Here is a 13,422-nt window from a genome sequence, read left to right on the forward strand (position 1 = left end):
ATGTGTTTACAGCTGAGGTATTGGAAAATATCCCTGAAAAGGTACCAGCTAGTGGGACGGCTCAGTTAGAGTTGGAGAAATTAAGGTTGGAACATGAAATTAGGGTAAAACAGCTGGAAGCAGCTGAGAAGGAGAAAGAAAGAGCCGAGAGAGAGAGAGAGGGCAGTTAGAGCGGGCCGAGAAGGAGAAAGAAATAGCCGAGAGAGAGAGAGAGGAGTTAGAGCGGGCCGAGAAGGAGAAAGAAAGAGCCGAGAGAGAGAGAAGAGTTAGAGCGGGCCGAGAAAGAGAAAGAAAGGGAGTATGCACTCCAGCTAAAAGAGTTAGAGGTGAAATGGGAGCAGGACAGAGCTGAGAAGCAAAGAGAGCATGAACTTCAGTTAAAACAGCTGGAAGCAGCTGAGAAGGAGAGGGAGGCAGAGAAACAGAGGAAACATGACTTGGAGATGGAGAAGTTAAGGCAAGAGCAACGAGTTCAGGGGTCAGACCGAGAGGAGCGGTTTAATGTTAGTCGGGAGTTGAGGTTAGTACCTCCGTTCGAGGAGACGGATGTTGATAGTTATTTCTTGCTTTTTGAAAAGGTGGCAGTGAATCAGAAGTGGCCCAGAGAACAGTGGGTGGCGTTGTTACAAAGTGTGTTAAAAGGGAAGGCACAGCGGGCATATACGGCGTTGTCCATGGAGGAGGAAGAGGAGGAGAGTTATGACCAAGTAAAGGCAGCCATTCTCCGGAGTTATGAGCTAGTACCTGAGGCGTATAGACAGAAGTTTAGAAATTTAAAGAAAGGGTGGAATCAGACGTATACCGAGTTTGCCTATGAGAAGGGTGTGCTCTTGGACCGTTGGTGCACCGCAGAGATAGTGGACGAGGATTATTGGCGTCTCAGGGAGTTAATTCTGATTGAGGAATTTGAAGGTTGTGTTTCGGAGGATATCCGGATGTATTTGAATGAGAAGCCGAATAAGTCCATCTCAGAATTTGCTAGGTTCGCAGATGAATATGCCCTAACCTACAAGACAAAGTTTTCCTCGAATAAAAGTTCCCAGAGAGACCGTGGGAACGATCGAGAAAGTCCGCCGGCTGAGGCAGAGGTCCCGCCGGGAGCTAGTGGTAAGGTTGAGGGGGAAAGGCCAGACGGCCAGAGATTTCCGGGCTTGACCTGTTTTAATTGTGGGAAGAGTGGGCATATTGCATCTCGGTGCTTTGCTCCGAGGAAAGAGACAGGAAAAGGGAAAGCAGCAGTCCCTATCGGATGTGCCGTGGTAATCAGTAAATCAACAAGAGAGCCCCGGGTAGACAGAGTACGAGAAGGGTCTGAGACTTGTCTGTCACACGGAACCGTGTCTGTGAGGGAGGGAGACACACCAGTTCCCGTACGGATCTGCAGAGACACGGGGGCTGAGCTGTCATTGATCAGCAGTAAGGTACTAGAGTTTGGTCGCAAGACGAGAATGGTAGCTGTGAAAGGAATAAGTAAAGGGACAGAAATGGTGCCCTTACATAAGGTCATTATGGATTGTGAGCTGGTGTCTGAACCAGTTGAAATAGGGGTGCGATCAGAATTCCCGAGAAATGACGCGGACATCCTTCTTGGTAACGATTTAGCAGGTGGTAAGGTTTGGGCAGCCATGACGCTGACAAAACAGCCTGTGAGTGTTGAGGCTCCGCCCCTAGATTCCAAGAGCTATCCCGCATGCGCGGTCACTCGCAGCATGTCGAGAGAGGCAACTGAGAACGAGAGCAGTTTAAATCTGGCCAGTTTCGATTTGGCCGAGACGTTTTTACCGACCCTGTACCACGAGGGTTTAGAGGGTGGTAAAACGAAGAGTAGTAAAGTGAAAGAGGGTAAGGGAGAGGAGGTAGATCTCCCCTTAGCGAGGAGAAAGGTTCTAGAGGCAGAAAATGAAGATGAGGAACCGTTAGAGTGGTTAAGAGGTCCAGAGTTGGACTGGGATGATCTGTCTGGTTTGGCAGAACTGTTTGAAGAAGTTGAAAATTCTAAAGGTGTTCCCGATAATGAAATGAGGGCAGTCCTAGATGAAAAGGGTGCCCTTGCCTTGAAGAAGTCTGCTGGGTTGGCAGATGAGGTTGTTTCAGCCCGCGGGGTTGAGTTTACTCCGGAAGGGAGAGCCCAGAGAGTAACTGGGAGGATCAGGGGAGCTTAGAATTTGAAAAGGGTACGGGTATTGAAAGCCTGGAAGAGGCCAGTTTGAGTGTGTCCAAGATGGGGATGCATGTGGTACTGAACCTAGTAACGGAGCTCAGAAAAAGTCTGAGGTATTTAATTCAGTTGAATGAGACGGCCGTCCTTTTGGGTCAGATAGACTTGGTTCAGTGAAGAAAGGGTTAACCTTGGTAATAGTGGGAAGTGAGAGTTCCCAGGTGTTTGTGCTCGAAGGTGTGTTGAAAGTTAATGCGGAGCTCAAAAATGGGGAGATAAATATTATTATTGAAGGAAACGGGAAATCTGTAGTTCCCAAATCGAATGAAGAAATTTTAAACCCTGCAGATCGCTTACAGATTAAGCCGGGAGATGACGGGGCCCCCCACGCTATTGTTATTCCAGAATGTGGTGTGAAGAGGCAGAATTTGAAATGCTGCTTGAACAAAGAGTTCGAATTAAAAACCAATAGCCTGAAGGGTCCTGACGAGAGGGCTAGCCACCTGTGTAAAATTAAAGAATTGGGTGGAAATGGTCTAAGTTTGGGACAGGGTGTTGATAAAATAACCCCTATGAAAGAGGTGGGCGGGAGTTTACCTCGCCAAATTACCCAAGTTCCCCACGTGGGAACTCACCGGAAAAGAGGCGACGGTTAATGGGGACGCCATTTTTTTTAAAAGCAAAGCCGGTTGTACGGGATTTCGACAAAGCATGTGAATAATAAAGACAACCCCCTGGAAGCCTGCCTGTTAAGTTTGAAAACGACCGAAAGATTAGTATTTACATAAGCTTTTGTAGATGCACGTAAGCTAAGATCCCCACTCCTTAGTTTTGTCACTGAGGGGAGGAAATAAAAAAAAAGGTGGTTATTAAATTGAAGTCTGATGCTACAAGACTTTAGTAAGGTACAAGACGTTAAGATATTAAAGGAAGTGACACTGTAATCATTAACTATTTAGATACTGAATTGACTGTATAACTGTATTACTCTGTAGTGAAAAGAAAAGCTTTTGTATTGTGTTAGCTTCCACAATCCTGTAAGACTCTGTACTACTTCGTTTTAACCGCTGGTAAAAACGCGTTGAAGAAAGGGGGTGTTATGCCTGCAGCCCCCTCCTTTGAGAGAATCGCAAGATCACTATTGGGTTGGGTCAGGGGACCCAAGAAATGAGAGAGAGACGTGCAGAATGCCTCGTTCCCCAGCGACGTAAAGTCACGAGACATGGCCATTGTCTCTTGGAGACACATTTGTGGATTGAGATGCTATGCTACGTTTACGCCCTCAGGCAAAAAGTGGGCTGGGTGAGAAAGAGATTGCATCACCCCAACCTGATTGACATCTATAACCCTGCAAGTCAGGATAAAAGAGGGTCTGTAGGAACAGCCCCTCAGACGCACCAGAAGAAACGCTAGTGATCCCGTAATAGCGGGAAGCCATTTGAAGGAGGCCATGTGCGTTCAGTTCCGTTGCTTGGAACTGGTGGCTGGAACCACGGAAAACGGCTTTTAGCTAGCAACGGGGAAATCAACTCCCCCGACTCAAAGGACTGGCATCATAAAAGACCTGGGCAAGTTTAAAACCGTCTCTCTCAAACCCAAAGAGCTGCAGCTTGAATGACAGTGACTTTTATATTTCCATCGGACAATACATTATCCCCTAGACAACAATAGAGCTATTTCTTATTGATTATTATTATACCCGCGCTTTTAGAGTTAGTAGTGACGAAGTATATTATCTGTATGTTTGCATTAATATTATTTTGTGTCTTTTTATCAATAAATACTGTTAAAAAAATAGTACCATCAGACTTCAACGGAGTGCTGGTAAGTGACCCAGTTACGGGGTACGTAACAGTATCCCTACCAGTCAACTTTGACCAGCTCCTCTCTCATGCCTCTGTAATTTCCTTTACTTCATTGCAGTACTGATACAGCTGACTTTACCTTCTCCCTCTCAAAGTGGAGGGGTGAATTCTATATTATGATCACTGCATCCTATGGTCTCTTTTACCTTGATCTTTCTAATCAAATATGGTTCTTTACACAACACCCAGTCCAGAACTGCCTTTGCCCTAGTGGGTCATCTTGTAGGCGCTCTAAAAATTCTCTCTCAGGATCCAGCACTAACCTGATTTTCCCAATCTACTTGCATATTGAAATTCCCCTTGAATATTGTAACATTGCTCTTTTCACATGCCCTTTCTATCTCTCATCATAGTCTATATCCCACATCCTGGCTACTGTTTGGAGGCCTGTAAATAACTCCCATCAGGTCTTTTTACCCTTGCAGTTTCTTAATTCTGACCACAAGGATTCTACATCTTCTGGTCCTATGTCGCCTCTTTCTAAAGATTAGATTTCATTTTTTGCCAACAGGGCAACCCATCCCCTCTGCCTACCTGCCTATTCTTTGGATACAACGTGTATCCTTGGATGCTAAGATCACACTTATGATCTCCTTTCAGGCACAAGCCAGTGATGTCCACAGTGTCACATCTGCCAATCTCTAACTGTGCTTAAAAGATTATCTACCTTATTCTGTATACTGTGTGCATTCAAATATAACACCTACAGTCCTGTATTCATCACCTTTTCCATTTTTGCCCCCATGTTATACTTCAACTCATCCCACTGACTGCAATTTTGCCCCATCATCTCCCTGTCCTTCCCCAGTCTCACTAAACACTGCACCTACTTATATACCAACTGCCTTATTCTCCATTTCCCAACAATTTAACTGTTGCAAAAAGAAACTAGCACTTTTACCCCTCTTTTTTTTAAACAAAAAAAATTACAAATGCACACAAATTTTGGAACAAATCTGAAACACTTAAGGAAAAGTGAGGAAAAGAAAACTGGCAGCAGTCTTCAAAATATACCAAAGGAAAGTAAGTACTTTCATTTTCCAAATAATTAAATGTGGGTTCTGGTTAGTTAGAATTTAGACTTTACAGCCTTCAACCATTTCAATACAAAAATAAATCTGACCTGGTCTATGACCTGGCAATTAATTTTAAGAACGACCACAATTAGGAATAGATAGTGGCATTGCAAAGGTTCCTTTATGTATGTGTGTACTTCATCTTAGTCACAAAAAGGGAAGACACCCATGTTAGACTATTGTTCATTGACTGCAGCTTCACCTTTAATACTATCACTCCACGAAAATTCATCACCAAACCCCAAGATCTGGAAGAGAACACTTTCTTTTGCAACCGGTTCCCTGGCTTCCTGACCAATAGACTGCAATCTATAAGGGTAGACAGCAATACCAACACCACCATCATTCTGAATGCTAATACTCCATAAGGTTGATCATCAGCAGCCTACTCTACTCCCTGTACACTTCTAACTGCATGGCCAGATTTCACTCTATTGCTATCTATCAGTTTGCAGATGATACCACCATATCTCAAATAACAGTAAGTCAGAGTACAGGAAGACCTGTACTCTGACCTCAGAGTCACGGTGTCATGTCAACAACCTTTCCCTTAATGTCTGCAAAATAAGCAGCTGGTCACTGACTTCAAGAAAGTGGTTAGTGCACATGCTCTTGTCTTCATCAGAAGTGCTGAAGTTGAATGGGATGACAGTTTAAAGATCCTAGGAGTGAACATTACCAGTAGACTGTCCAATTCCAACTACATTGATAATATGGCCAACAAAGCTCACCAATGCCTCTACTTCCTCAGGAGCCTAGAGGAATTACACAAGTAGTAATTCTTAATGGTGCATCCTCTCGGAATGCATCACGGCTTGGTATGACAACTGCTCAGCCCATGACTGCAAGAAGCCACAGAGGTTATTTGATTTAGACATTGTGTACCTAAATGTATCATCTTCAGATGCTTGGCAGTGGTGTAGTATCATCACTGACAGATGGATGTCATTACAGCAAAACAAGTTTATAAAAGACATTGTTCTGATAAATGCAGATATAAGAATCTATGATGTAAATATAAAGTGAAATAAGGTACGACACTGAAATACAGATACGATTGAGTTGATGTGAATATGTACAGATCCAAATGAATATAACGCTTCTGTAAACTGATCAGCTATCATTTCATTGCAGTATTTTAACCACATTTATAAATTAGACATGTTATGAAAAATTCAGTGTGAATTGTTTAAAACAGAAGTTTTTATTGTGGCAAGAAACCACAGATCACACCTAACAATAATTCTGAAAGTTCAACTTAATAGTATTAAGGAAAATTATGGATTACACCTGTGCTGTTACAGCATGAAAAGCATGGCAGAGAAATGCACCTCAAGATTGCATTTTCTAATAAATTATTTTAAAATGTTGCTTAAGAAATAGAAGTTCAAATGCCTGAAACAAATGCTCCAATTAGAACTCCTCATGGTAATCTATGAATTGAACACAAATACATGTGATATACAGCAATAAACATAAAATGGAGCTTTCTGACTTTGTATCCAAATTTAAAAGTAGATGTGTGTTTAAATGGCAGTGCAACTGAAGTTATTTTGCCTACCAATTGGACGATTTGCTTGATGCGTATGGAATTTGAAATAGAACAATCCAATATGGTTTCCAACTCCTTTTCTACATACCAGAGGGGTACGTTGTATACTGGCCAGGTACTGCAGTAAGCCCTTGGTATGGTAAATTGTTGGATGAAGTTCAGGATGAGGGTTTGACCACTGACGATTGAGATCTTCTCCACTTAATGAGCAACGATGGCTACAAAACAAAATTTAGAAGCATGAAAATACTTCTTAGTAACTGTACCTTCTTAGGTTTAGCATTCATCTCTTCACCTCTCATCACCATTAAGTATTCTACAAGGTGCTAATATAAAGGCTAAAATATCAGCCGCAATCCCAATTATAATCAAATGTTAGCATAATTTTAAAAATATAATTTTTGCTATCTTAATCTAGTGATTTTGTCTACAGTTAATGTAAATGCACGTTTTCCTTGAAATACTTGAGTGAATATCATCTGAAACAAAACTTTGTTGAATCCATCTGGTTTCTCAATTGTCATACAGTACTTGCAGACTTGTTATTGTTTTGGGGCACTTTTTTTCCTGTACTCAGCTTCCAAATAAACTCATGAATCTCACAGAAACAAAGATTAAACTCTCAAAGATGAGTACTAAAAAAGCTGGAGGAAGTGTTTCATACTGTGCTCATCCTATAGCCTGTGCTGGTAAATATCTGTAAAATACACAAATACCCAAACTCATCTTAGGTGCCTCTAGCTTGGTCCTAGCATGGGATGGATAGCAGTTTGAAAAATTAAATTACCACTCGAAAGTGACCAGAAAGTATGATGAAAGCAAGTCACTGAATTTTTAAAAAGTAATGCAGGGAAGATCACATTAACATATCATAAACCTTTCTGAGAGCCCTGAGAAACAATTCTATTCAACTAAATTTGAATACAGATATTTTAGGCATAGATAAGAAGACACCAGTTTGTTAAGAGCTTAATTTTTGTTAATATTCGTACAATGTATCACTGATTCTCTGTGTAAAAAGGAGAAAACTATGACTGTGCTTATAGGTGTTTTGGGCTGGTGTAGGTAGTCCCTGATGAAGTACTTATTTACAAGAGACACAACACAGTAACAGGTCGATAGCCCAGTGAGCCCACACCACCCAGTTACACTCATGTGACCAATTAACCTACTAACCTGTATGTTTTTAGAATGTGGGAGGAAACCCGAGTGGTCACAGGGAGAATGTACAAAATCCTTACAGACAGTGGTGGTATTTGAACTCGGTTCACTGGTACTATAAAGTGCTAAGCTAACCACTATGCTACCATGCCACTCTTAATAAAATTGTCCAGTTTAATTAAAATGTTTTGAAAATTTTCATTTAAAACCAAGGAGCTCTGTGTTGGTTTAAGCCTTAGCCCTAAGAAGACCTTGACCCCATCCCTGAAGATTACTGCTGCACTCACAAGCTGAGCACCCAATCCAAGAATTCCATAAAATCATTTTAACAGCTCTTATAGATACAGAAAACTTATTAACAACCTGGGTTTTGATCCAGCTGCCATGTTTTCTTTGATTACAAAATTAAATTAAAATAATAAAAAATACAATCCATAAAGTACAAACCATTGGAATAGTGTCTCGTCCTGTAAAAACTATGCAAATTCTTTCCTGGTCAGTTAAACCACAAAACATAACTCATTTAGAAGAAGCACAAGGCAACGACTGTCTGCTTTAAAAAAACATATTCCACTGCTGACTATAAAATGCCTCAACAATCTAAATAATTGTAGTTATTGAAATATATAGGGATTCTCTTTACAGTGAACCTCTGTAATTCTTCACTCAGAGACTTAAGAGATACAAAGAGGATGTAGATAATTTTTTCTAAGATTGTAGAGTTGTAGCTTTTTGGATCTCTAATAGACATGGAGATGAATCTTGGGGTAAAATCAGCTATGATCACGTTGAAAGGTGGCCTACTCCTGCTCCAGTTTTCCAGTGTGAATTACTGTGCAGATAACTCTACCCTTAATCCATCTGCGATGAAACAGTTTTCCACGTTTTGTTATCTCTAGAAGATAATCTTCGAAAACAGAACATTTGCTTCCTTTACAAACTTGGTTCAAAACTCTCCTGCCCAAATCTCATTCACTCAACACATTTTGGGAAATGGTACCGCAGCATAAGAGTCAGGACCAACAGGCTCCAGGACAGCTTCTTCCACCAGGCCATCAGTCTGATTAATTCATGCTGACACAATTATATTTCTATGTTATACCGACTGTCCCATTGTACGTACTATTTATTATAAATAACTATAAATTGCACATTTAGACAGAGACGTAACAAAGATTTTTATTCCTCATGTATATGAAGGATGTAAGTAATAAAGTCAATTGAAATTCAATTCAATTTGGCTCTCCAATTTTCAATAAGTTCTGATGAAGCAGTGCAGAGATTTTAAAACTCTCATTCTTTCTATCAAATCCAAGTTCTCAAACTTCTTTAGCCCTACAACCCTTTGAGAAATGACTGTTCCTTTATGCTTTAAATCATTATGCCATATCTCTTGATGCAAAAACTTTAAACATCACTGCTTTAAAATACTCCTCCATCCTAGATGAAGTTGCTGGCCATCTATAAATTGGCATATCAAATTTTGTTGACAATCCGACTGCAAAATATCTTGGTCTGTTTAGCAAGTTTAAAAGTACAATATAAATGCACAGGAATGTTGGTATTAAAGTCCAGGGTACCCAAACTCGAAAAGGCAAATTAACTCATATCTGTAAACTGCTTATACAATGTGATTCAATATTGGTAACCCATTTCCTAGGTCTAAACAGAAATTCTTAATAGCTCGTATTGTTAACAGTATATTTAATATCTTTCTTCCCAATATTTATCCCAACTAACGGATTTACATTTTGTTTTTGGGTATGCATTTAAGAACTGTCTTTTGTGGTTGGAACGTTCTCAGCAATATAACATTTAGTACTTACCTTAGTCTCCCGATTCATTTTTGGTATAAAAGTTACCTTATACCATCTCCCTGCTTTCTTATTGCAAGAGTATAATTCTTAAGGGGCTTGACAGAGTAGATGGAAAGCTGAAGTTACTCCTGGCTGGGAGACTTAAAAACAGGGTCACTGTCTCAAGATAAAGGATCAGCCACTCTGAGGACTAGCGAATCTTTGAAAATCATCTTCAGGAGAGTTGCAGAGGCTCAGCTCATGAATATATTAAAGGCAATAATTTTCAAATATAAAGAATCAAGGGAAAACAGAAAAGAAGCACTGAATTCTTTTAGTCATGATGTTACTTAATTCCAGAACAGAACAAGGAGCAGAATATTCTTCTTCTGTTTCTATTTCTTATGATTTATTTTAGAAATCTGGGTTGCAGGCTATAAAATCTAGAAAAATAAAGAAAAAGAAAAATAAAGAAACAGAAAATGGTGGAAATATTCCGCAGGTGAGGATGCTTCTGTGGTAAGAAAATCAGAGCTAAATTTAATCTTGACGATCATTGTCAGAAAACATGCAGATGTGATGTGTCAGCTCTGTTTTGCTTCCCAAAGATGCAGCCTGACCTATTGAGTATTTCCACCTGTTTCTGGTATTGTCTTTTCCTCTCCATCATTGTCCATACAACATGTGTGCATATTTTTATAATTTCAAACAAGTACATTGGAAGGAGGGATAGGTGTTCAGAGGAAGGATGTGACAGAAAAGTCCTAACAGAATTTGTTTTTTAAATTATAAAAATGAAGCACATGTTAGAAATATATTTCAGTAGTGATTGATCGCCACTTACTCATCAAACAGCAATATTATTCTAAACTTAAAATGTAGAAAATTATCATCTCACCTTCCATTAATGACTCCATCTGGGTTCAGCATTGGGACTATTTTAAAAATATACGAGTCCCGCAAGCTTTGAGCGGTCAAATTATTGCCCATTAAATATTCCAAAGTTCCTTTCATTACCCAGCTGGAGTTACTTTCCCCAGGATGAACGCGAGATGTTAAGAAAATGTAAGGTCGATTTCCTGCAAGAAACATTTATACATTATATTTTTAAAACACTGCTTTACTTACCTGTGATTATTTAGTATATTTAATGATAGAAAACAGGGATGTTCCAAAAAGTTTCAGCATCCCAAAGCAGCTTTGATGGACAATCATTTCAGGAAAATTGTGTAAGTGACCAGAAAACATGAAATAATATGGCAACATGACTCATAATGAAAAATCTGAAAATACAGTATGCTTTAATTTTATTAAACTACAAGAGGAGTCTCAGTACACATTTCTCTGGAGGTTTTGTCTGAGTACTTGACATTTAAACAAGGTGATCTTCTGGCCATTTGATGTCATAGCAAATCGGATACACTGCTAGTTCTCCCATTGTCAGGGATCCAACCGAAGTAAGTATAATATCATTTAATTCTCATGCTACTGTAGATATAATCACATTCTGCAGAGACTTTCTATTTAATCCCTTTGTACATTTGATAAAATATTTGATAGCATAAGTAACTAGACAAAAACTTGCACTGAGGTTTTTTTTTAATTCTTTCTTTTCAATGTAAACCTTTACACATACAAATTGGGGAAAATATGACTACAGAAGAATATCTTTATTTAATACTGAGCAAAGACTATGCCCGTACCTTGGGTTTTACCAGCTTGAGCTGAGAAAAATAAAAATGTAATAATAATAATAAATAAGCAATACATAGACAACAGGAGATAACAAGCCCTTGAAAGTGAGTCCTTGTGGGAATAAATCAGTGATGGGATGAGTGAAGTTGAGTTAAGTTATTTCTTCTGCATCAAGACCCTGATTGTTTAGGGGTAATAACTGCTCCTGGACCTGGTGATGTGGGTCCTGAGGCTCATGTACCTTCTTCCTGATGGCAGCAGTGAGAGAAGAGCATGTTCTGAATGATGATGTTTAAGGTTCCGAATTTAACTTTAGTTTTAGAAGTAATGAGCAGGCAATGCTTAAGGCTGGCAGTAGAAGGTTGGCAGGTACGCACACAACCAAATAGGAAACTTAGCCTATGTAATACTGTTGATCTGTTAGTGATCATAGGGAGAGTCAATATGGGAATAGGCCTTTTACCCAGACAGTAAATGCTGAACATCAGTCAACCATTTTCATACTAATCCTACCTTAACCCATTCTATTCTGCACACAGTCCTATCAACTCCACTATCATTCATCTACATAACAGCAGCAATTTATAGTGGCTAATTAATCCAGCAACCCATGGCTGGGATGCAGAATGATACCCAAGCGATCACGGGGACAACATGCAAACTCCCAAAGACAGCACTGGAGATCAGGGCTGAACCCAGATCACTCCAGCAATTCCACCAGCCATGCTACTGTGCTGTCTTGTTCATTTAAAATGGCAAGATCACAGGACTGTTACAAATGGGCATAAGCTGAAGGAGGAAACCGTTAATCCTACTTCCCATTGACAATAATTACAATAATCATTCCTAGAATATGCACATGCCAAAGAGGGAACAGAAGTGGACTTGGCTACACTAACTTATAGGTACTGTAATGTCCTTAAGTTAAGATTTCTACTGCTATGCTGTGAGGTATTTCCTTTTAGTAGTTTTCTGTAAAAGCAGTGTACCCTGCTAGTAAAATATTTTGGTTTCAGCTAAAGATAAGGGGCCATGTTGTTCAATTCAGGAATGTTGTGTCAGCCAATCAGGATGATGGGATCGGGAGAAGGTTCTGGAGAGAACTGGCGGAGAGAGATTTGTGACAGACAGTGGTGGAGTTCTTGGTCTTGGCAGGTGATGTGGCAAAGAGAAGATCAGGAGAAGCGCTCGTAGGATTCAATCGGATGGGAAGACGCGATTACAAGGAGTGCTTTGTGAGACGAAGGAGTCCAAAGTATGAACCTCGACCAGTGATTGGAGAAGACAATTCAGCGCCGTAAGTAATGGTTGTACCTAGCTTTTGGAAGAGATAAGCTTTAATGGTCATGTGCATATTTAGACTGGTCTAATTGTAATGGGCTCTTTATTTTTTAACCCCTTTCTTTTCTTTCTCTAAATAACTGATGAAGTTGAAATTGGTAAATATACTTTATTTATAATTTTATACTGGCGTTTGATTTGCCATTTCTTGGCGACTGGTAATTCAGTATGGGCAGTACTTACACAGCATTAGCTTAAACCAAGGTTCCATTAATCTGAACATCCCAACTTTCCTGTTTGGTTGAACCCGAAACCATACCGTCCCGAGACACATATTGTTATAAAGGTGGCCTTCTCACTGCTGAGTCACGTGGCTGTTAGCAGAGTTAGCATCAGAGTTCATCAGTCTGATGGCCTGGTGGAAGAAGTTGTCCCAGAGCCTGTTGGTCCTGGCTTTAATGCAGCGGTACCACTTCCCGGATGGTAGCAGCTGGAACTGATTGTGTTTGGGGTGACTTGGGTCCCCAATGATCCTACGGGCCTTTTTTTTTAAATACACCTGTCCGTGTAAATGTCCTGAATCGTGGGAAGTTCACAACTACAGATGCGCTGGCTGTCCGCACCACTCTCTGCAGAGTCCTGCAATTAAGGGAGGTACAGTTCCCATACCAGGCAGTGATGCAGCCAGTCAGGATGCTCTCAATATGTCCCTGTAGAAATTTCTCAGGATTTGGGGGCCCATATCAAACTTCCTCAACCGTCTGAGATGAAAGAAGTGCTGTTGTGCCTTATTCACCACACAGCTGATGTGTACAGACCACGTGAGGTCCTCAGTGAT

The 13,422-nt window shown here is 40.3% G+C and overlaps 1 protein-coding gene across 9 annotated transcripts in view; it reads right to left on the minus strand.

Moving 5' to 3' along the window:
* The window catches only part of agtpbp1 (ATP/GTP binding carboxypeptidase 1), a 254,072-nt gene that overhangs the window by 67,157 nt on the left and 173,493 nt on the right, over nucleotides 1-13,422 (minus strand). For all 9 annotated transcript variants that reach the window (XM_073071166.1, XM_073071108.1, XM_073071156.1 and 6 more), the window contains 2 exons: nucleotides 10,507-10,687; nucleotides 6,740-6,869 (listed from right to left, as the gene is read on the minus strand). In XM_073071166.1, the coding sequence (XP_072927267.1) occupies nucleotides 6,740-6,869; nucleotides 10,507-10,687 (311 nt within the window). The remainder of the gene's footprint in view (nucleotides 1-6,739; nucleotides 6,870-10,506; nucleotides 10,688-13,422) is intronic.

This window comes from Hemitrygon akajei, chromosome 2, assembly GCF_048418815.1.
Source record: "Hemitrygon akajei chromosome 2, sHemAka1.3, whole genome shotgun sequence".
NCBI lineage: Eukaryota > Metazoa > Chordata > Chondrichthyes > Myliobatiformes > Dasyatidae > Hemitrygon > Hemitrygon akajei.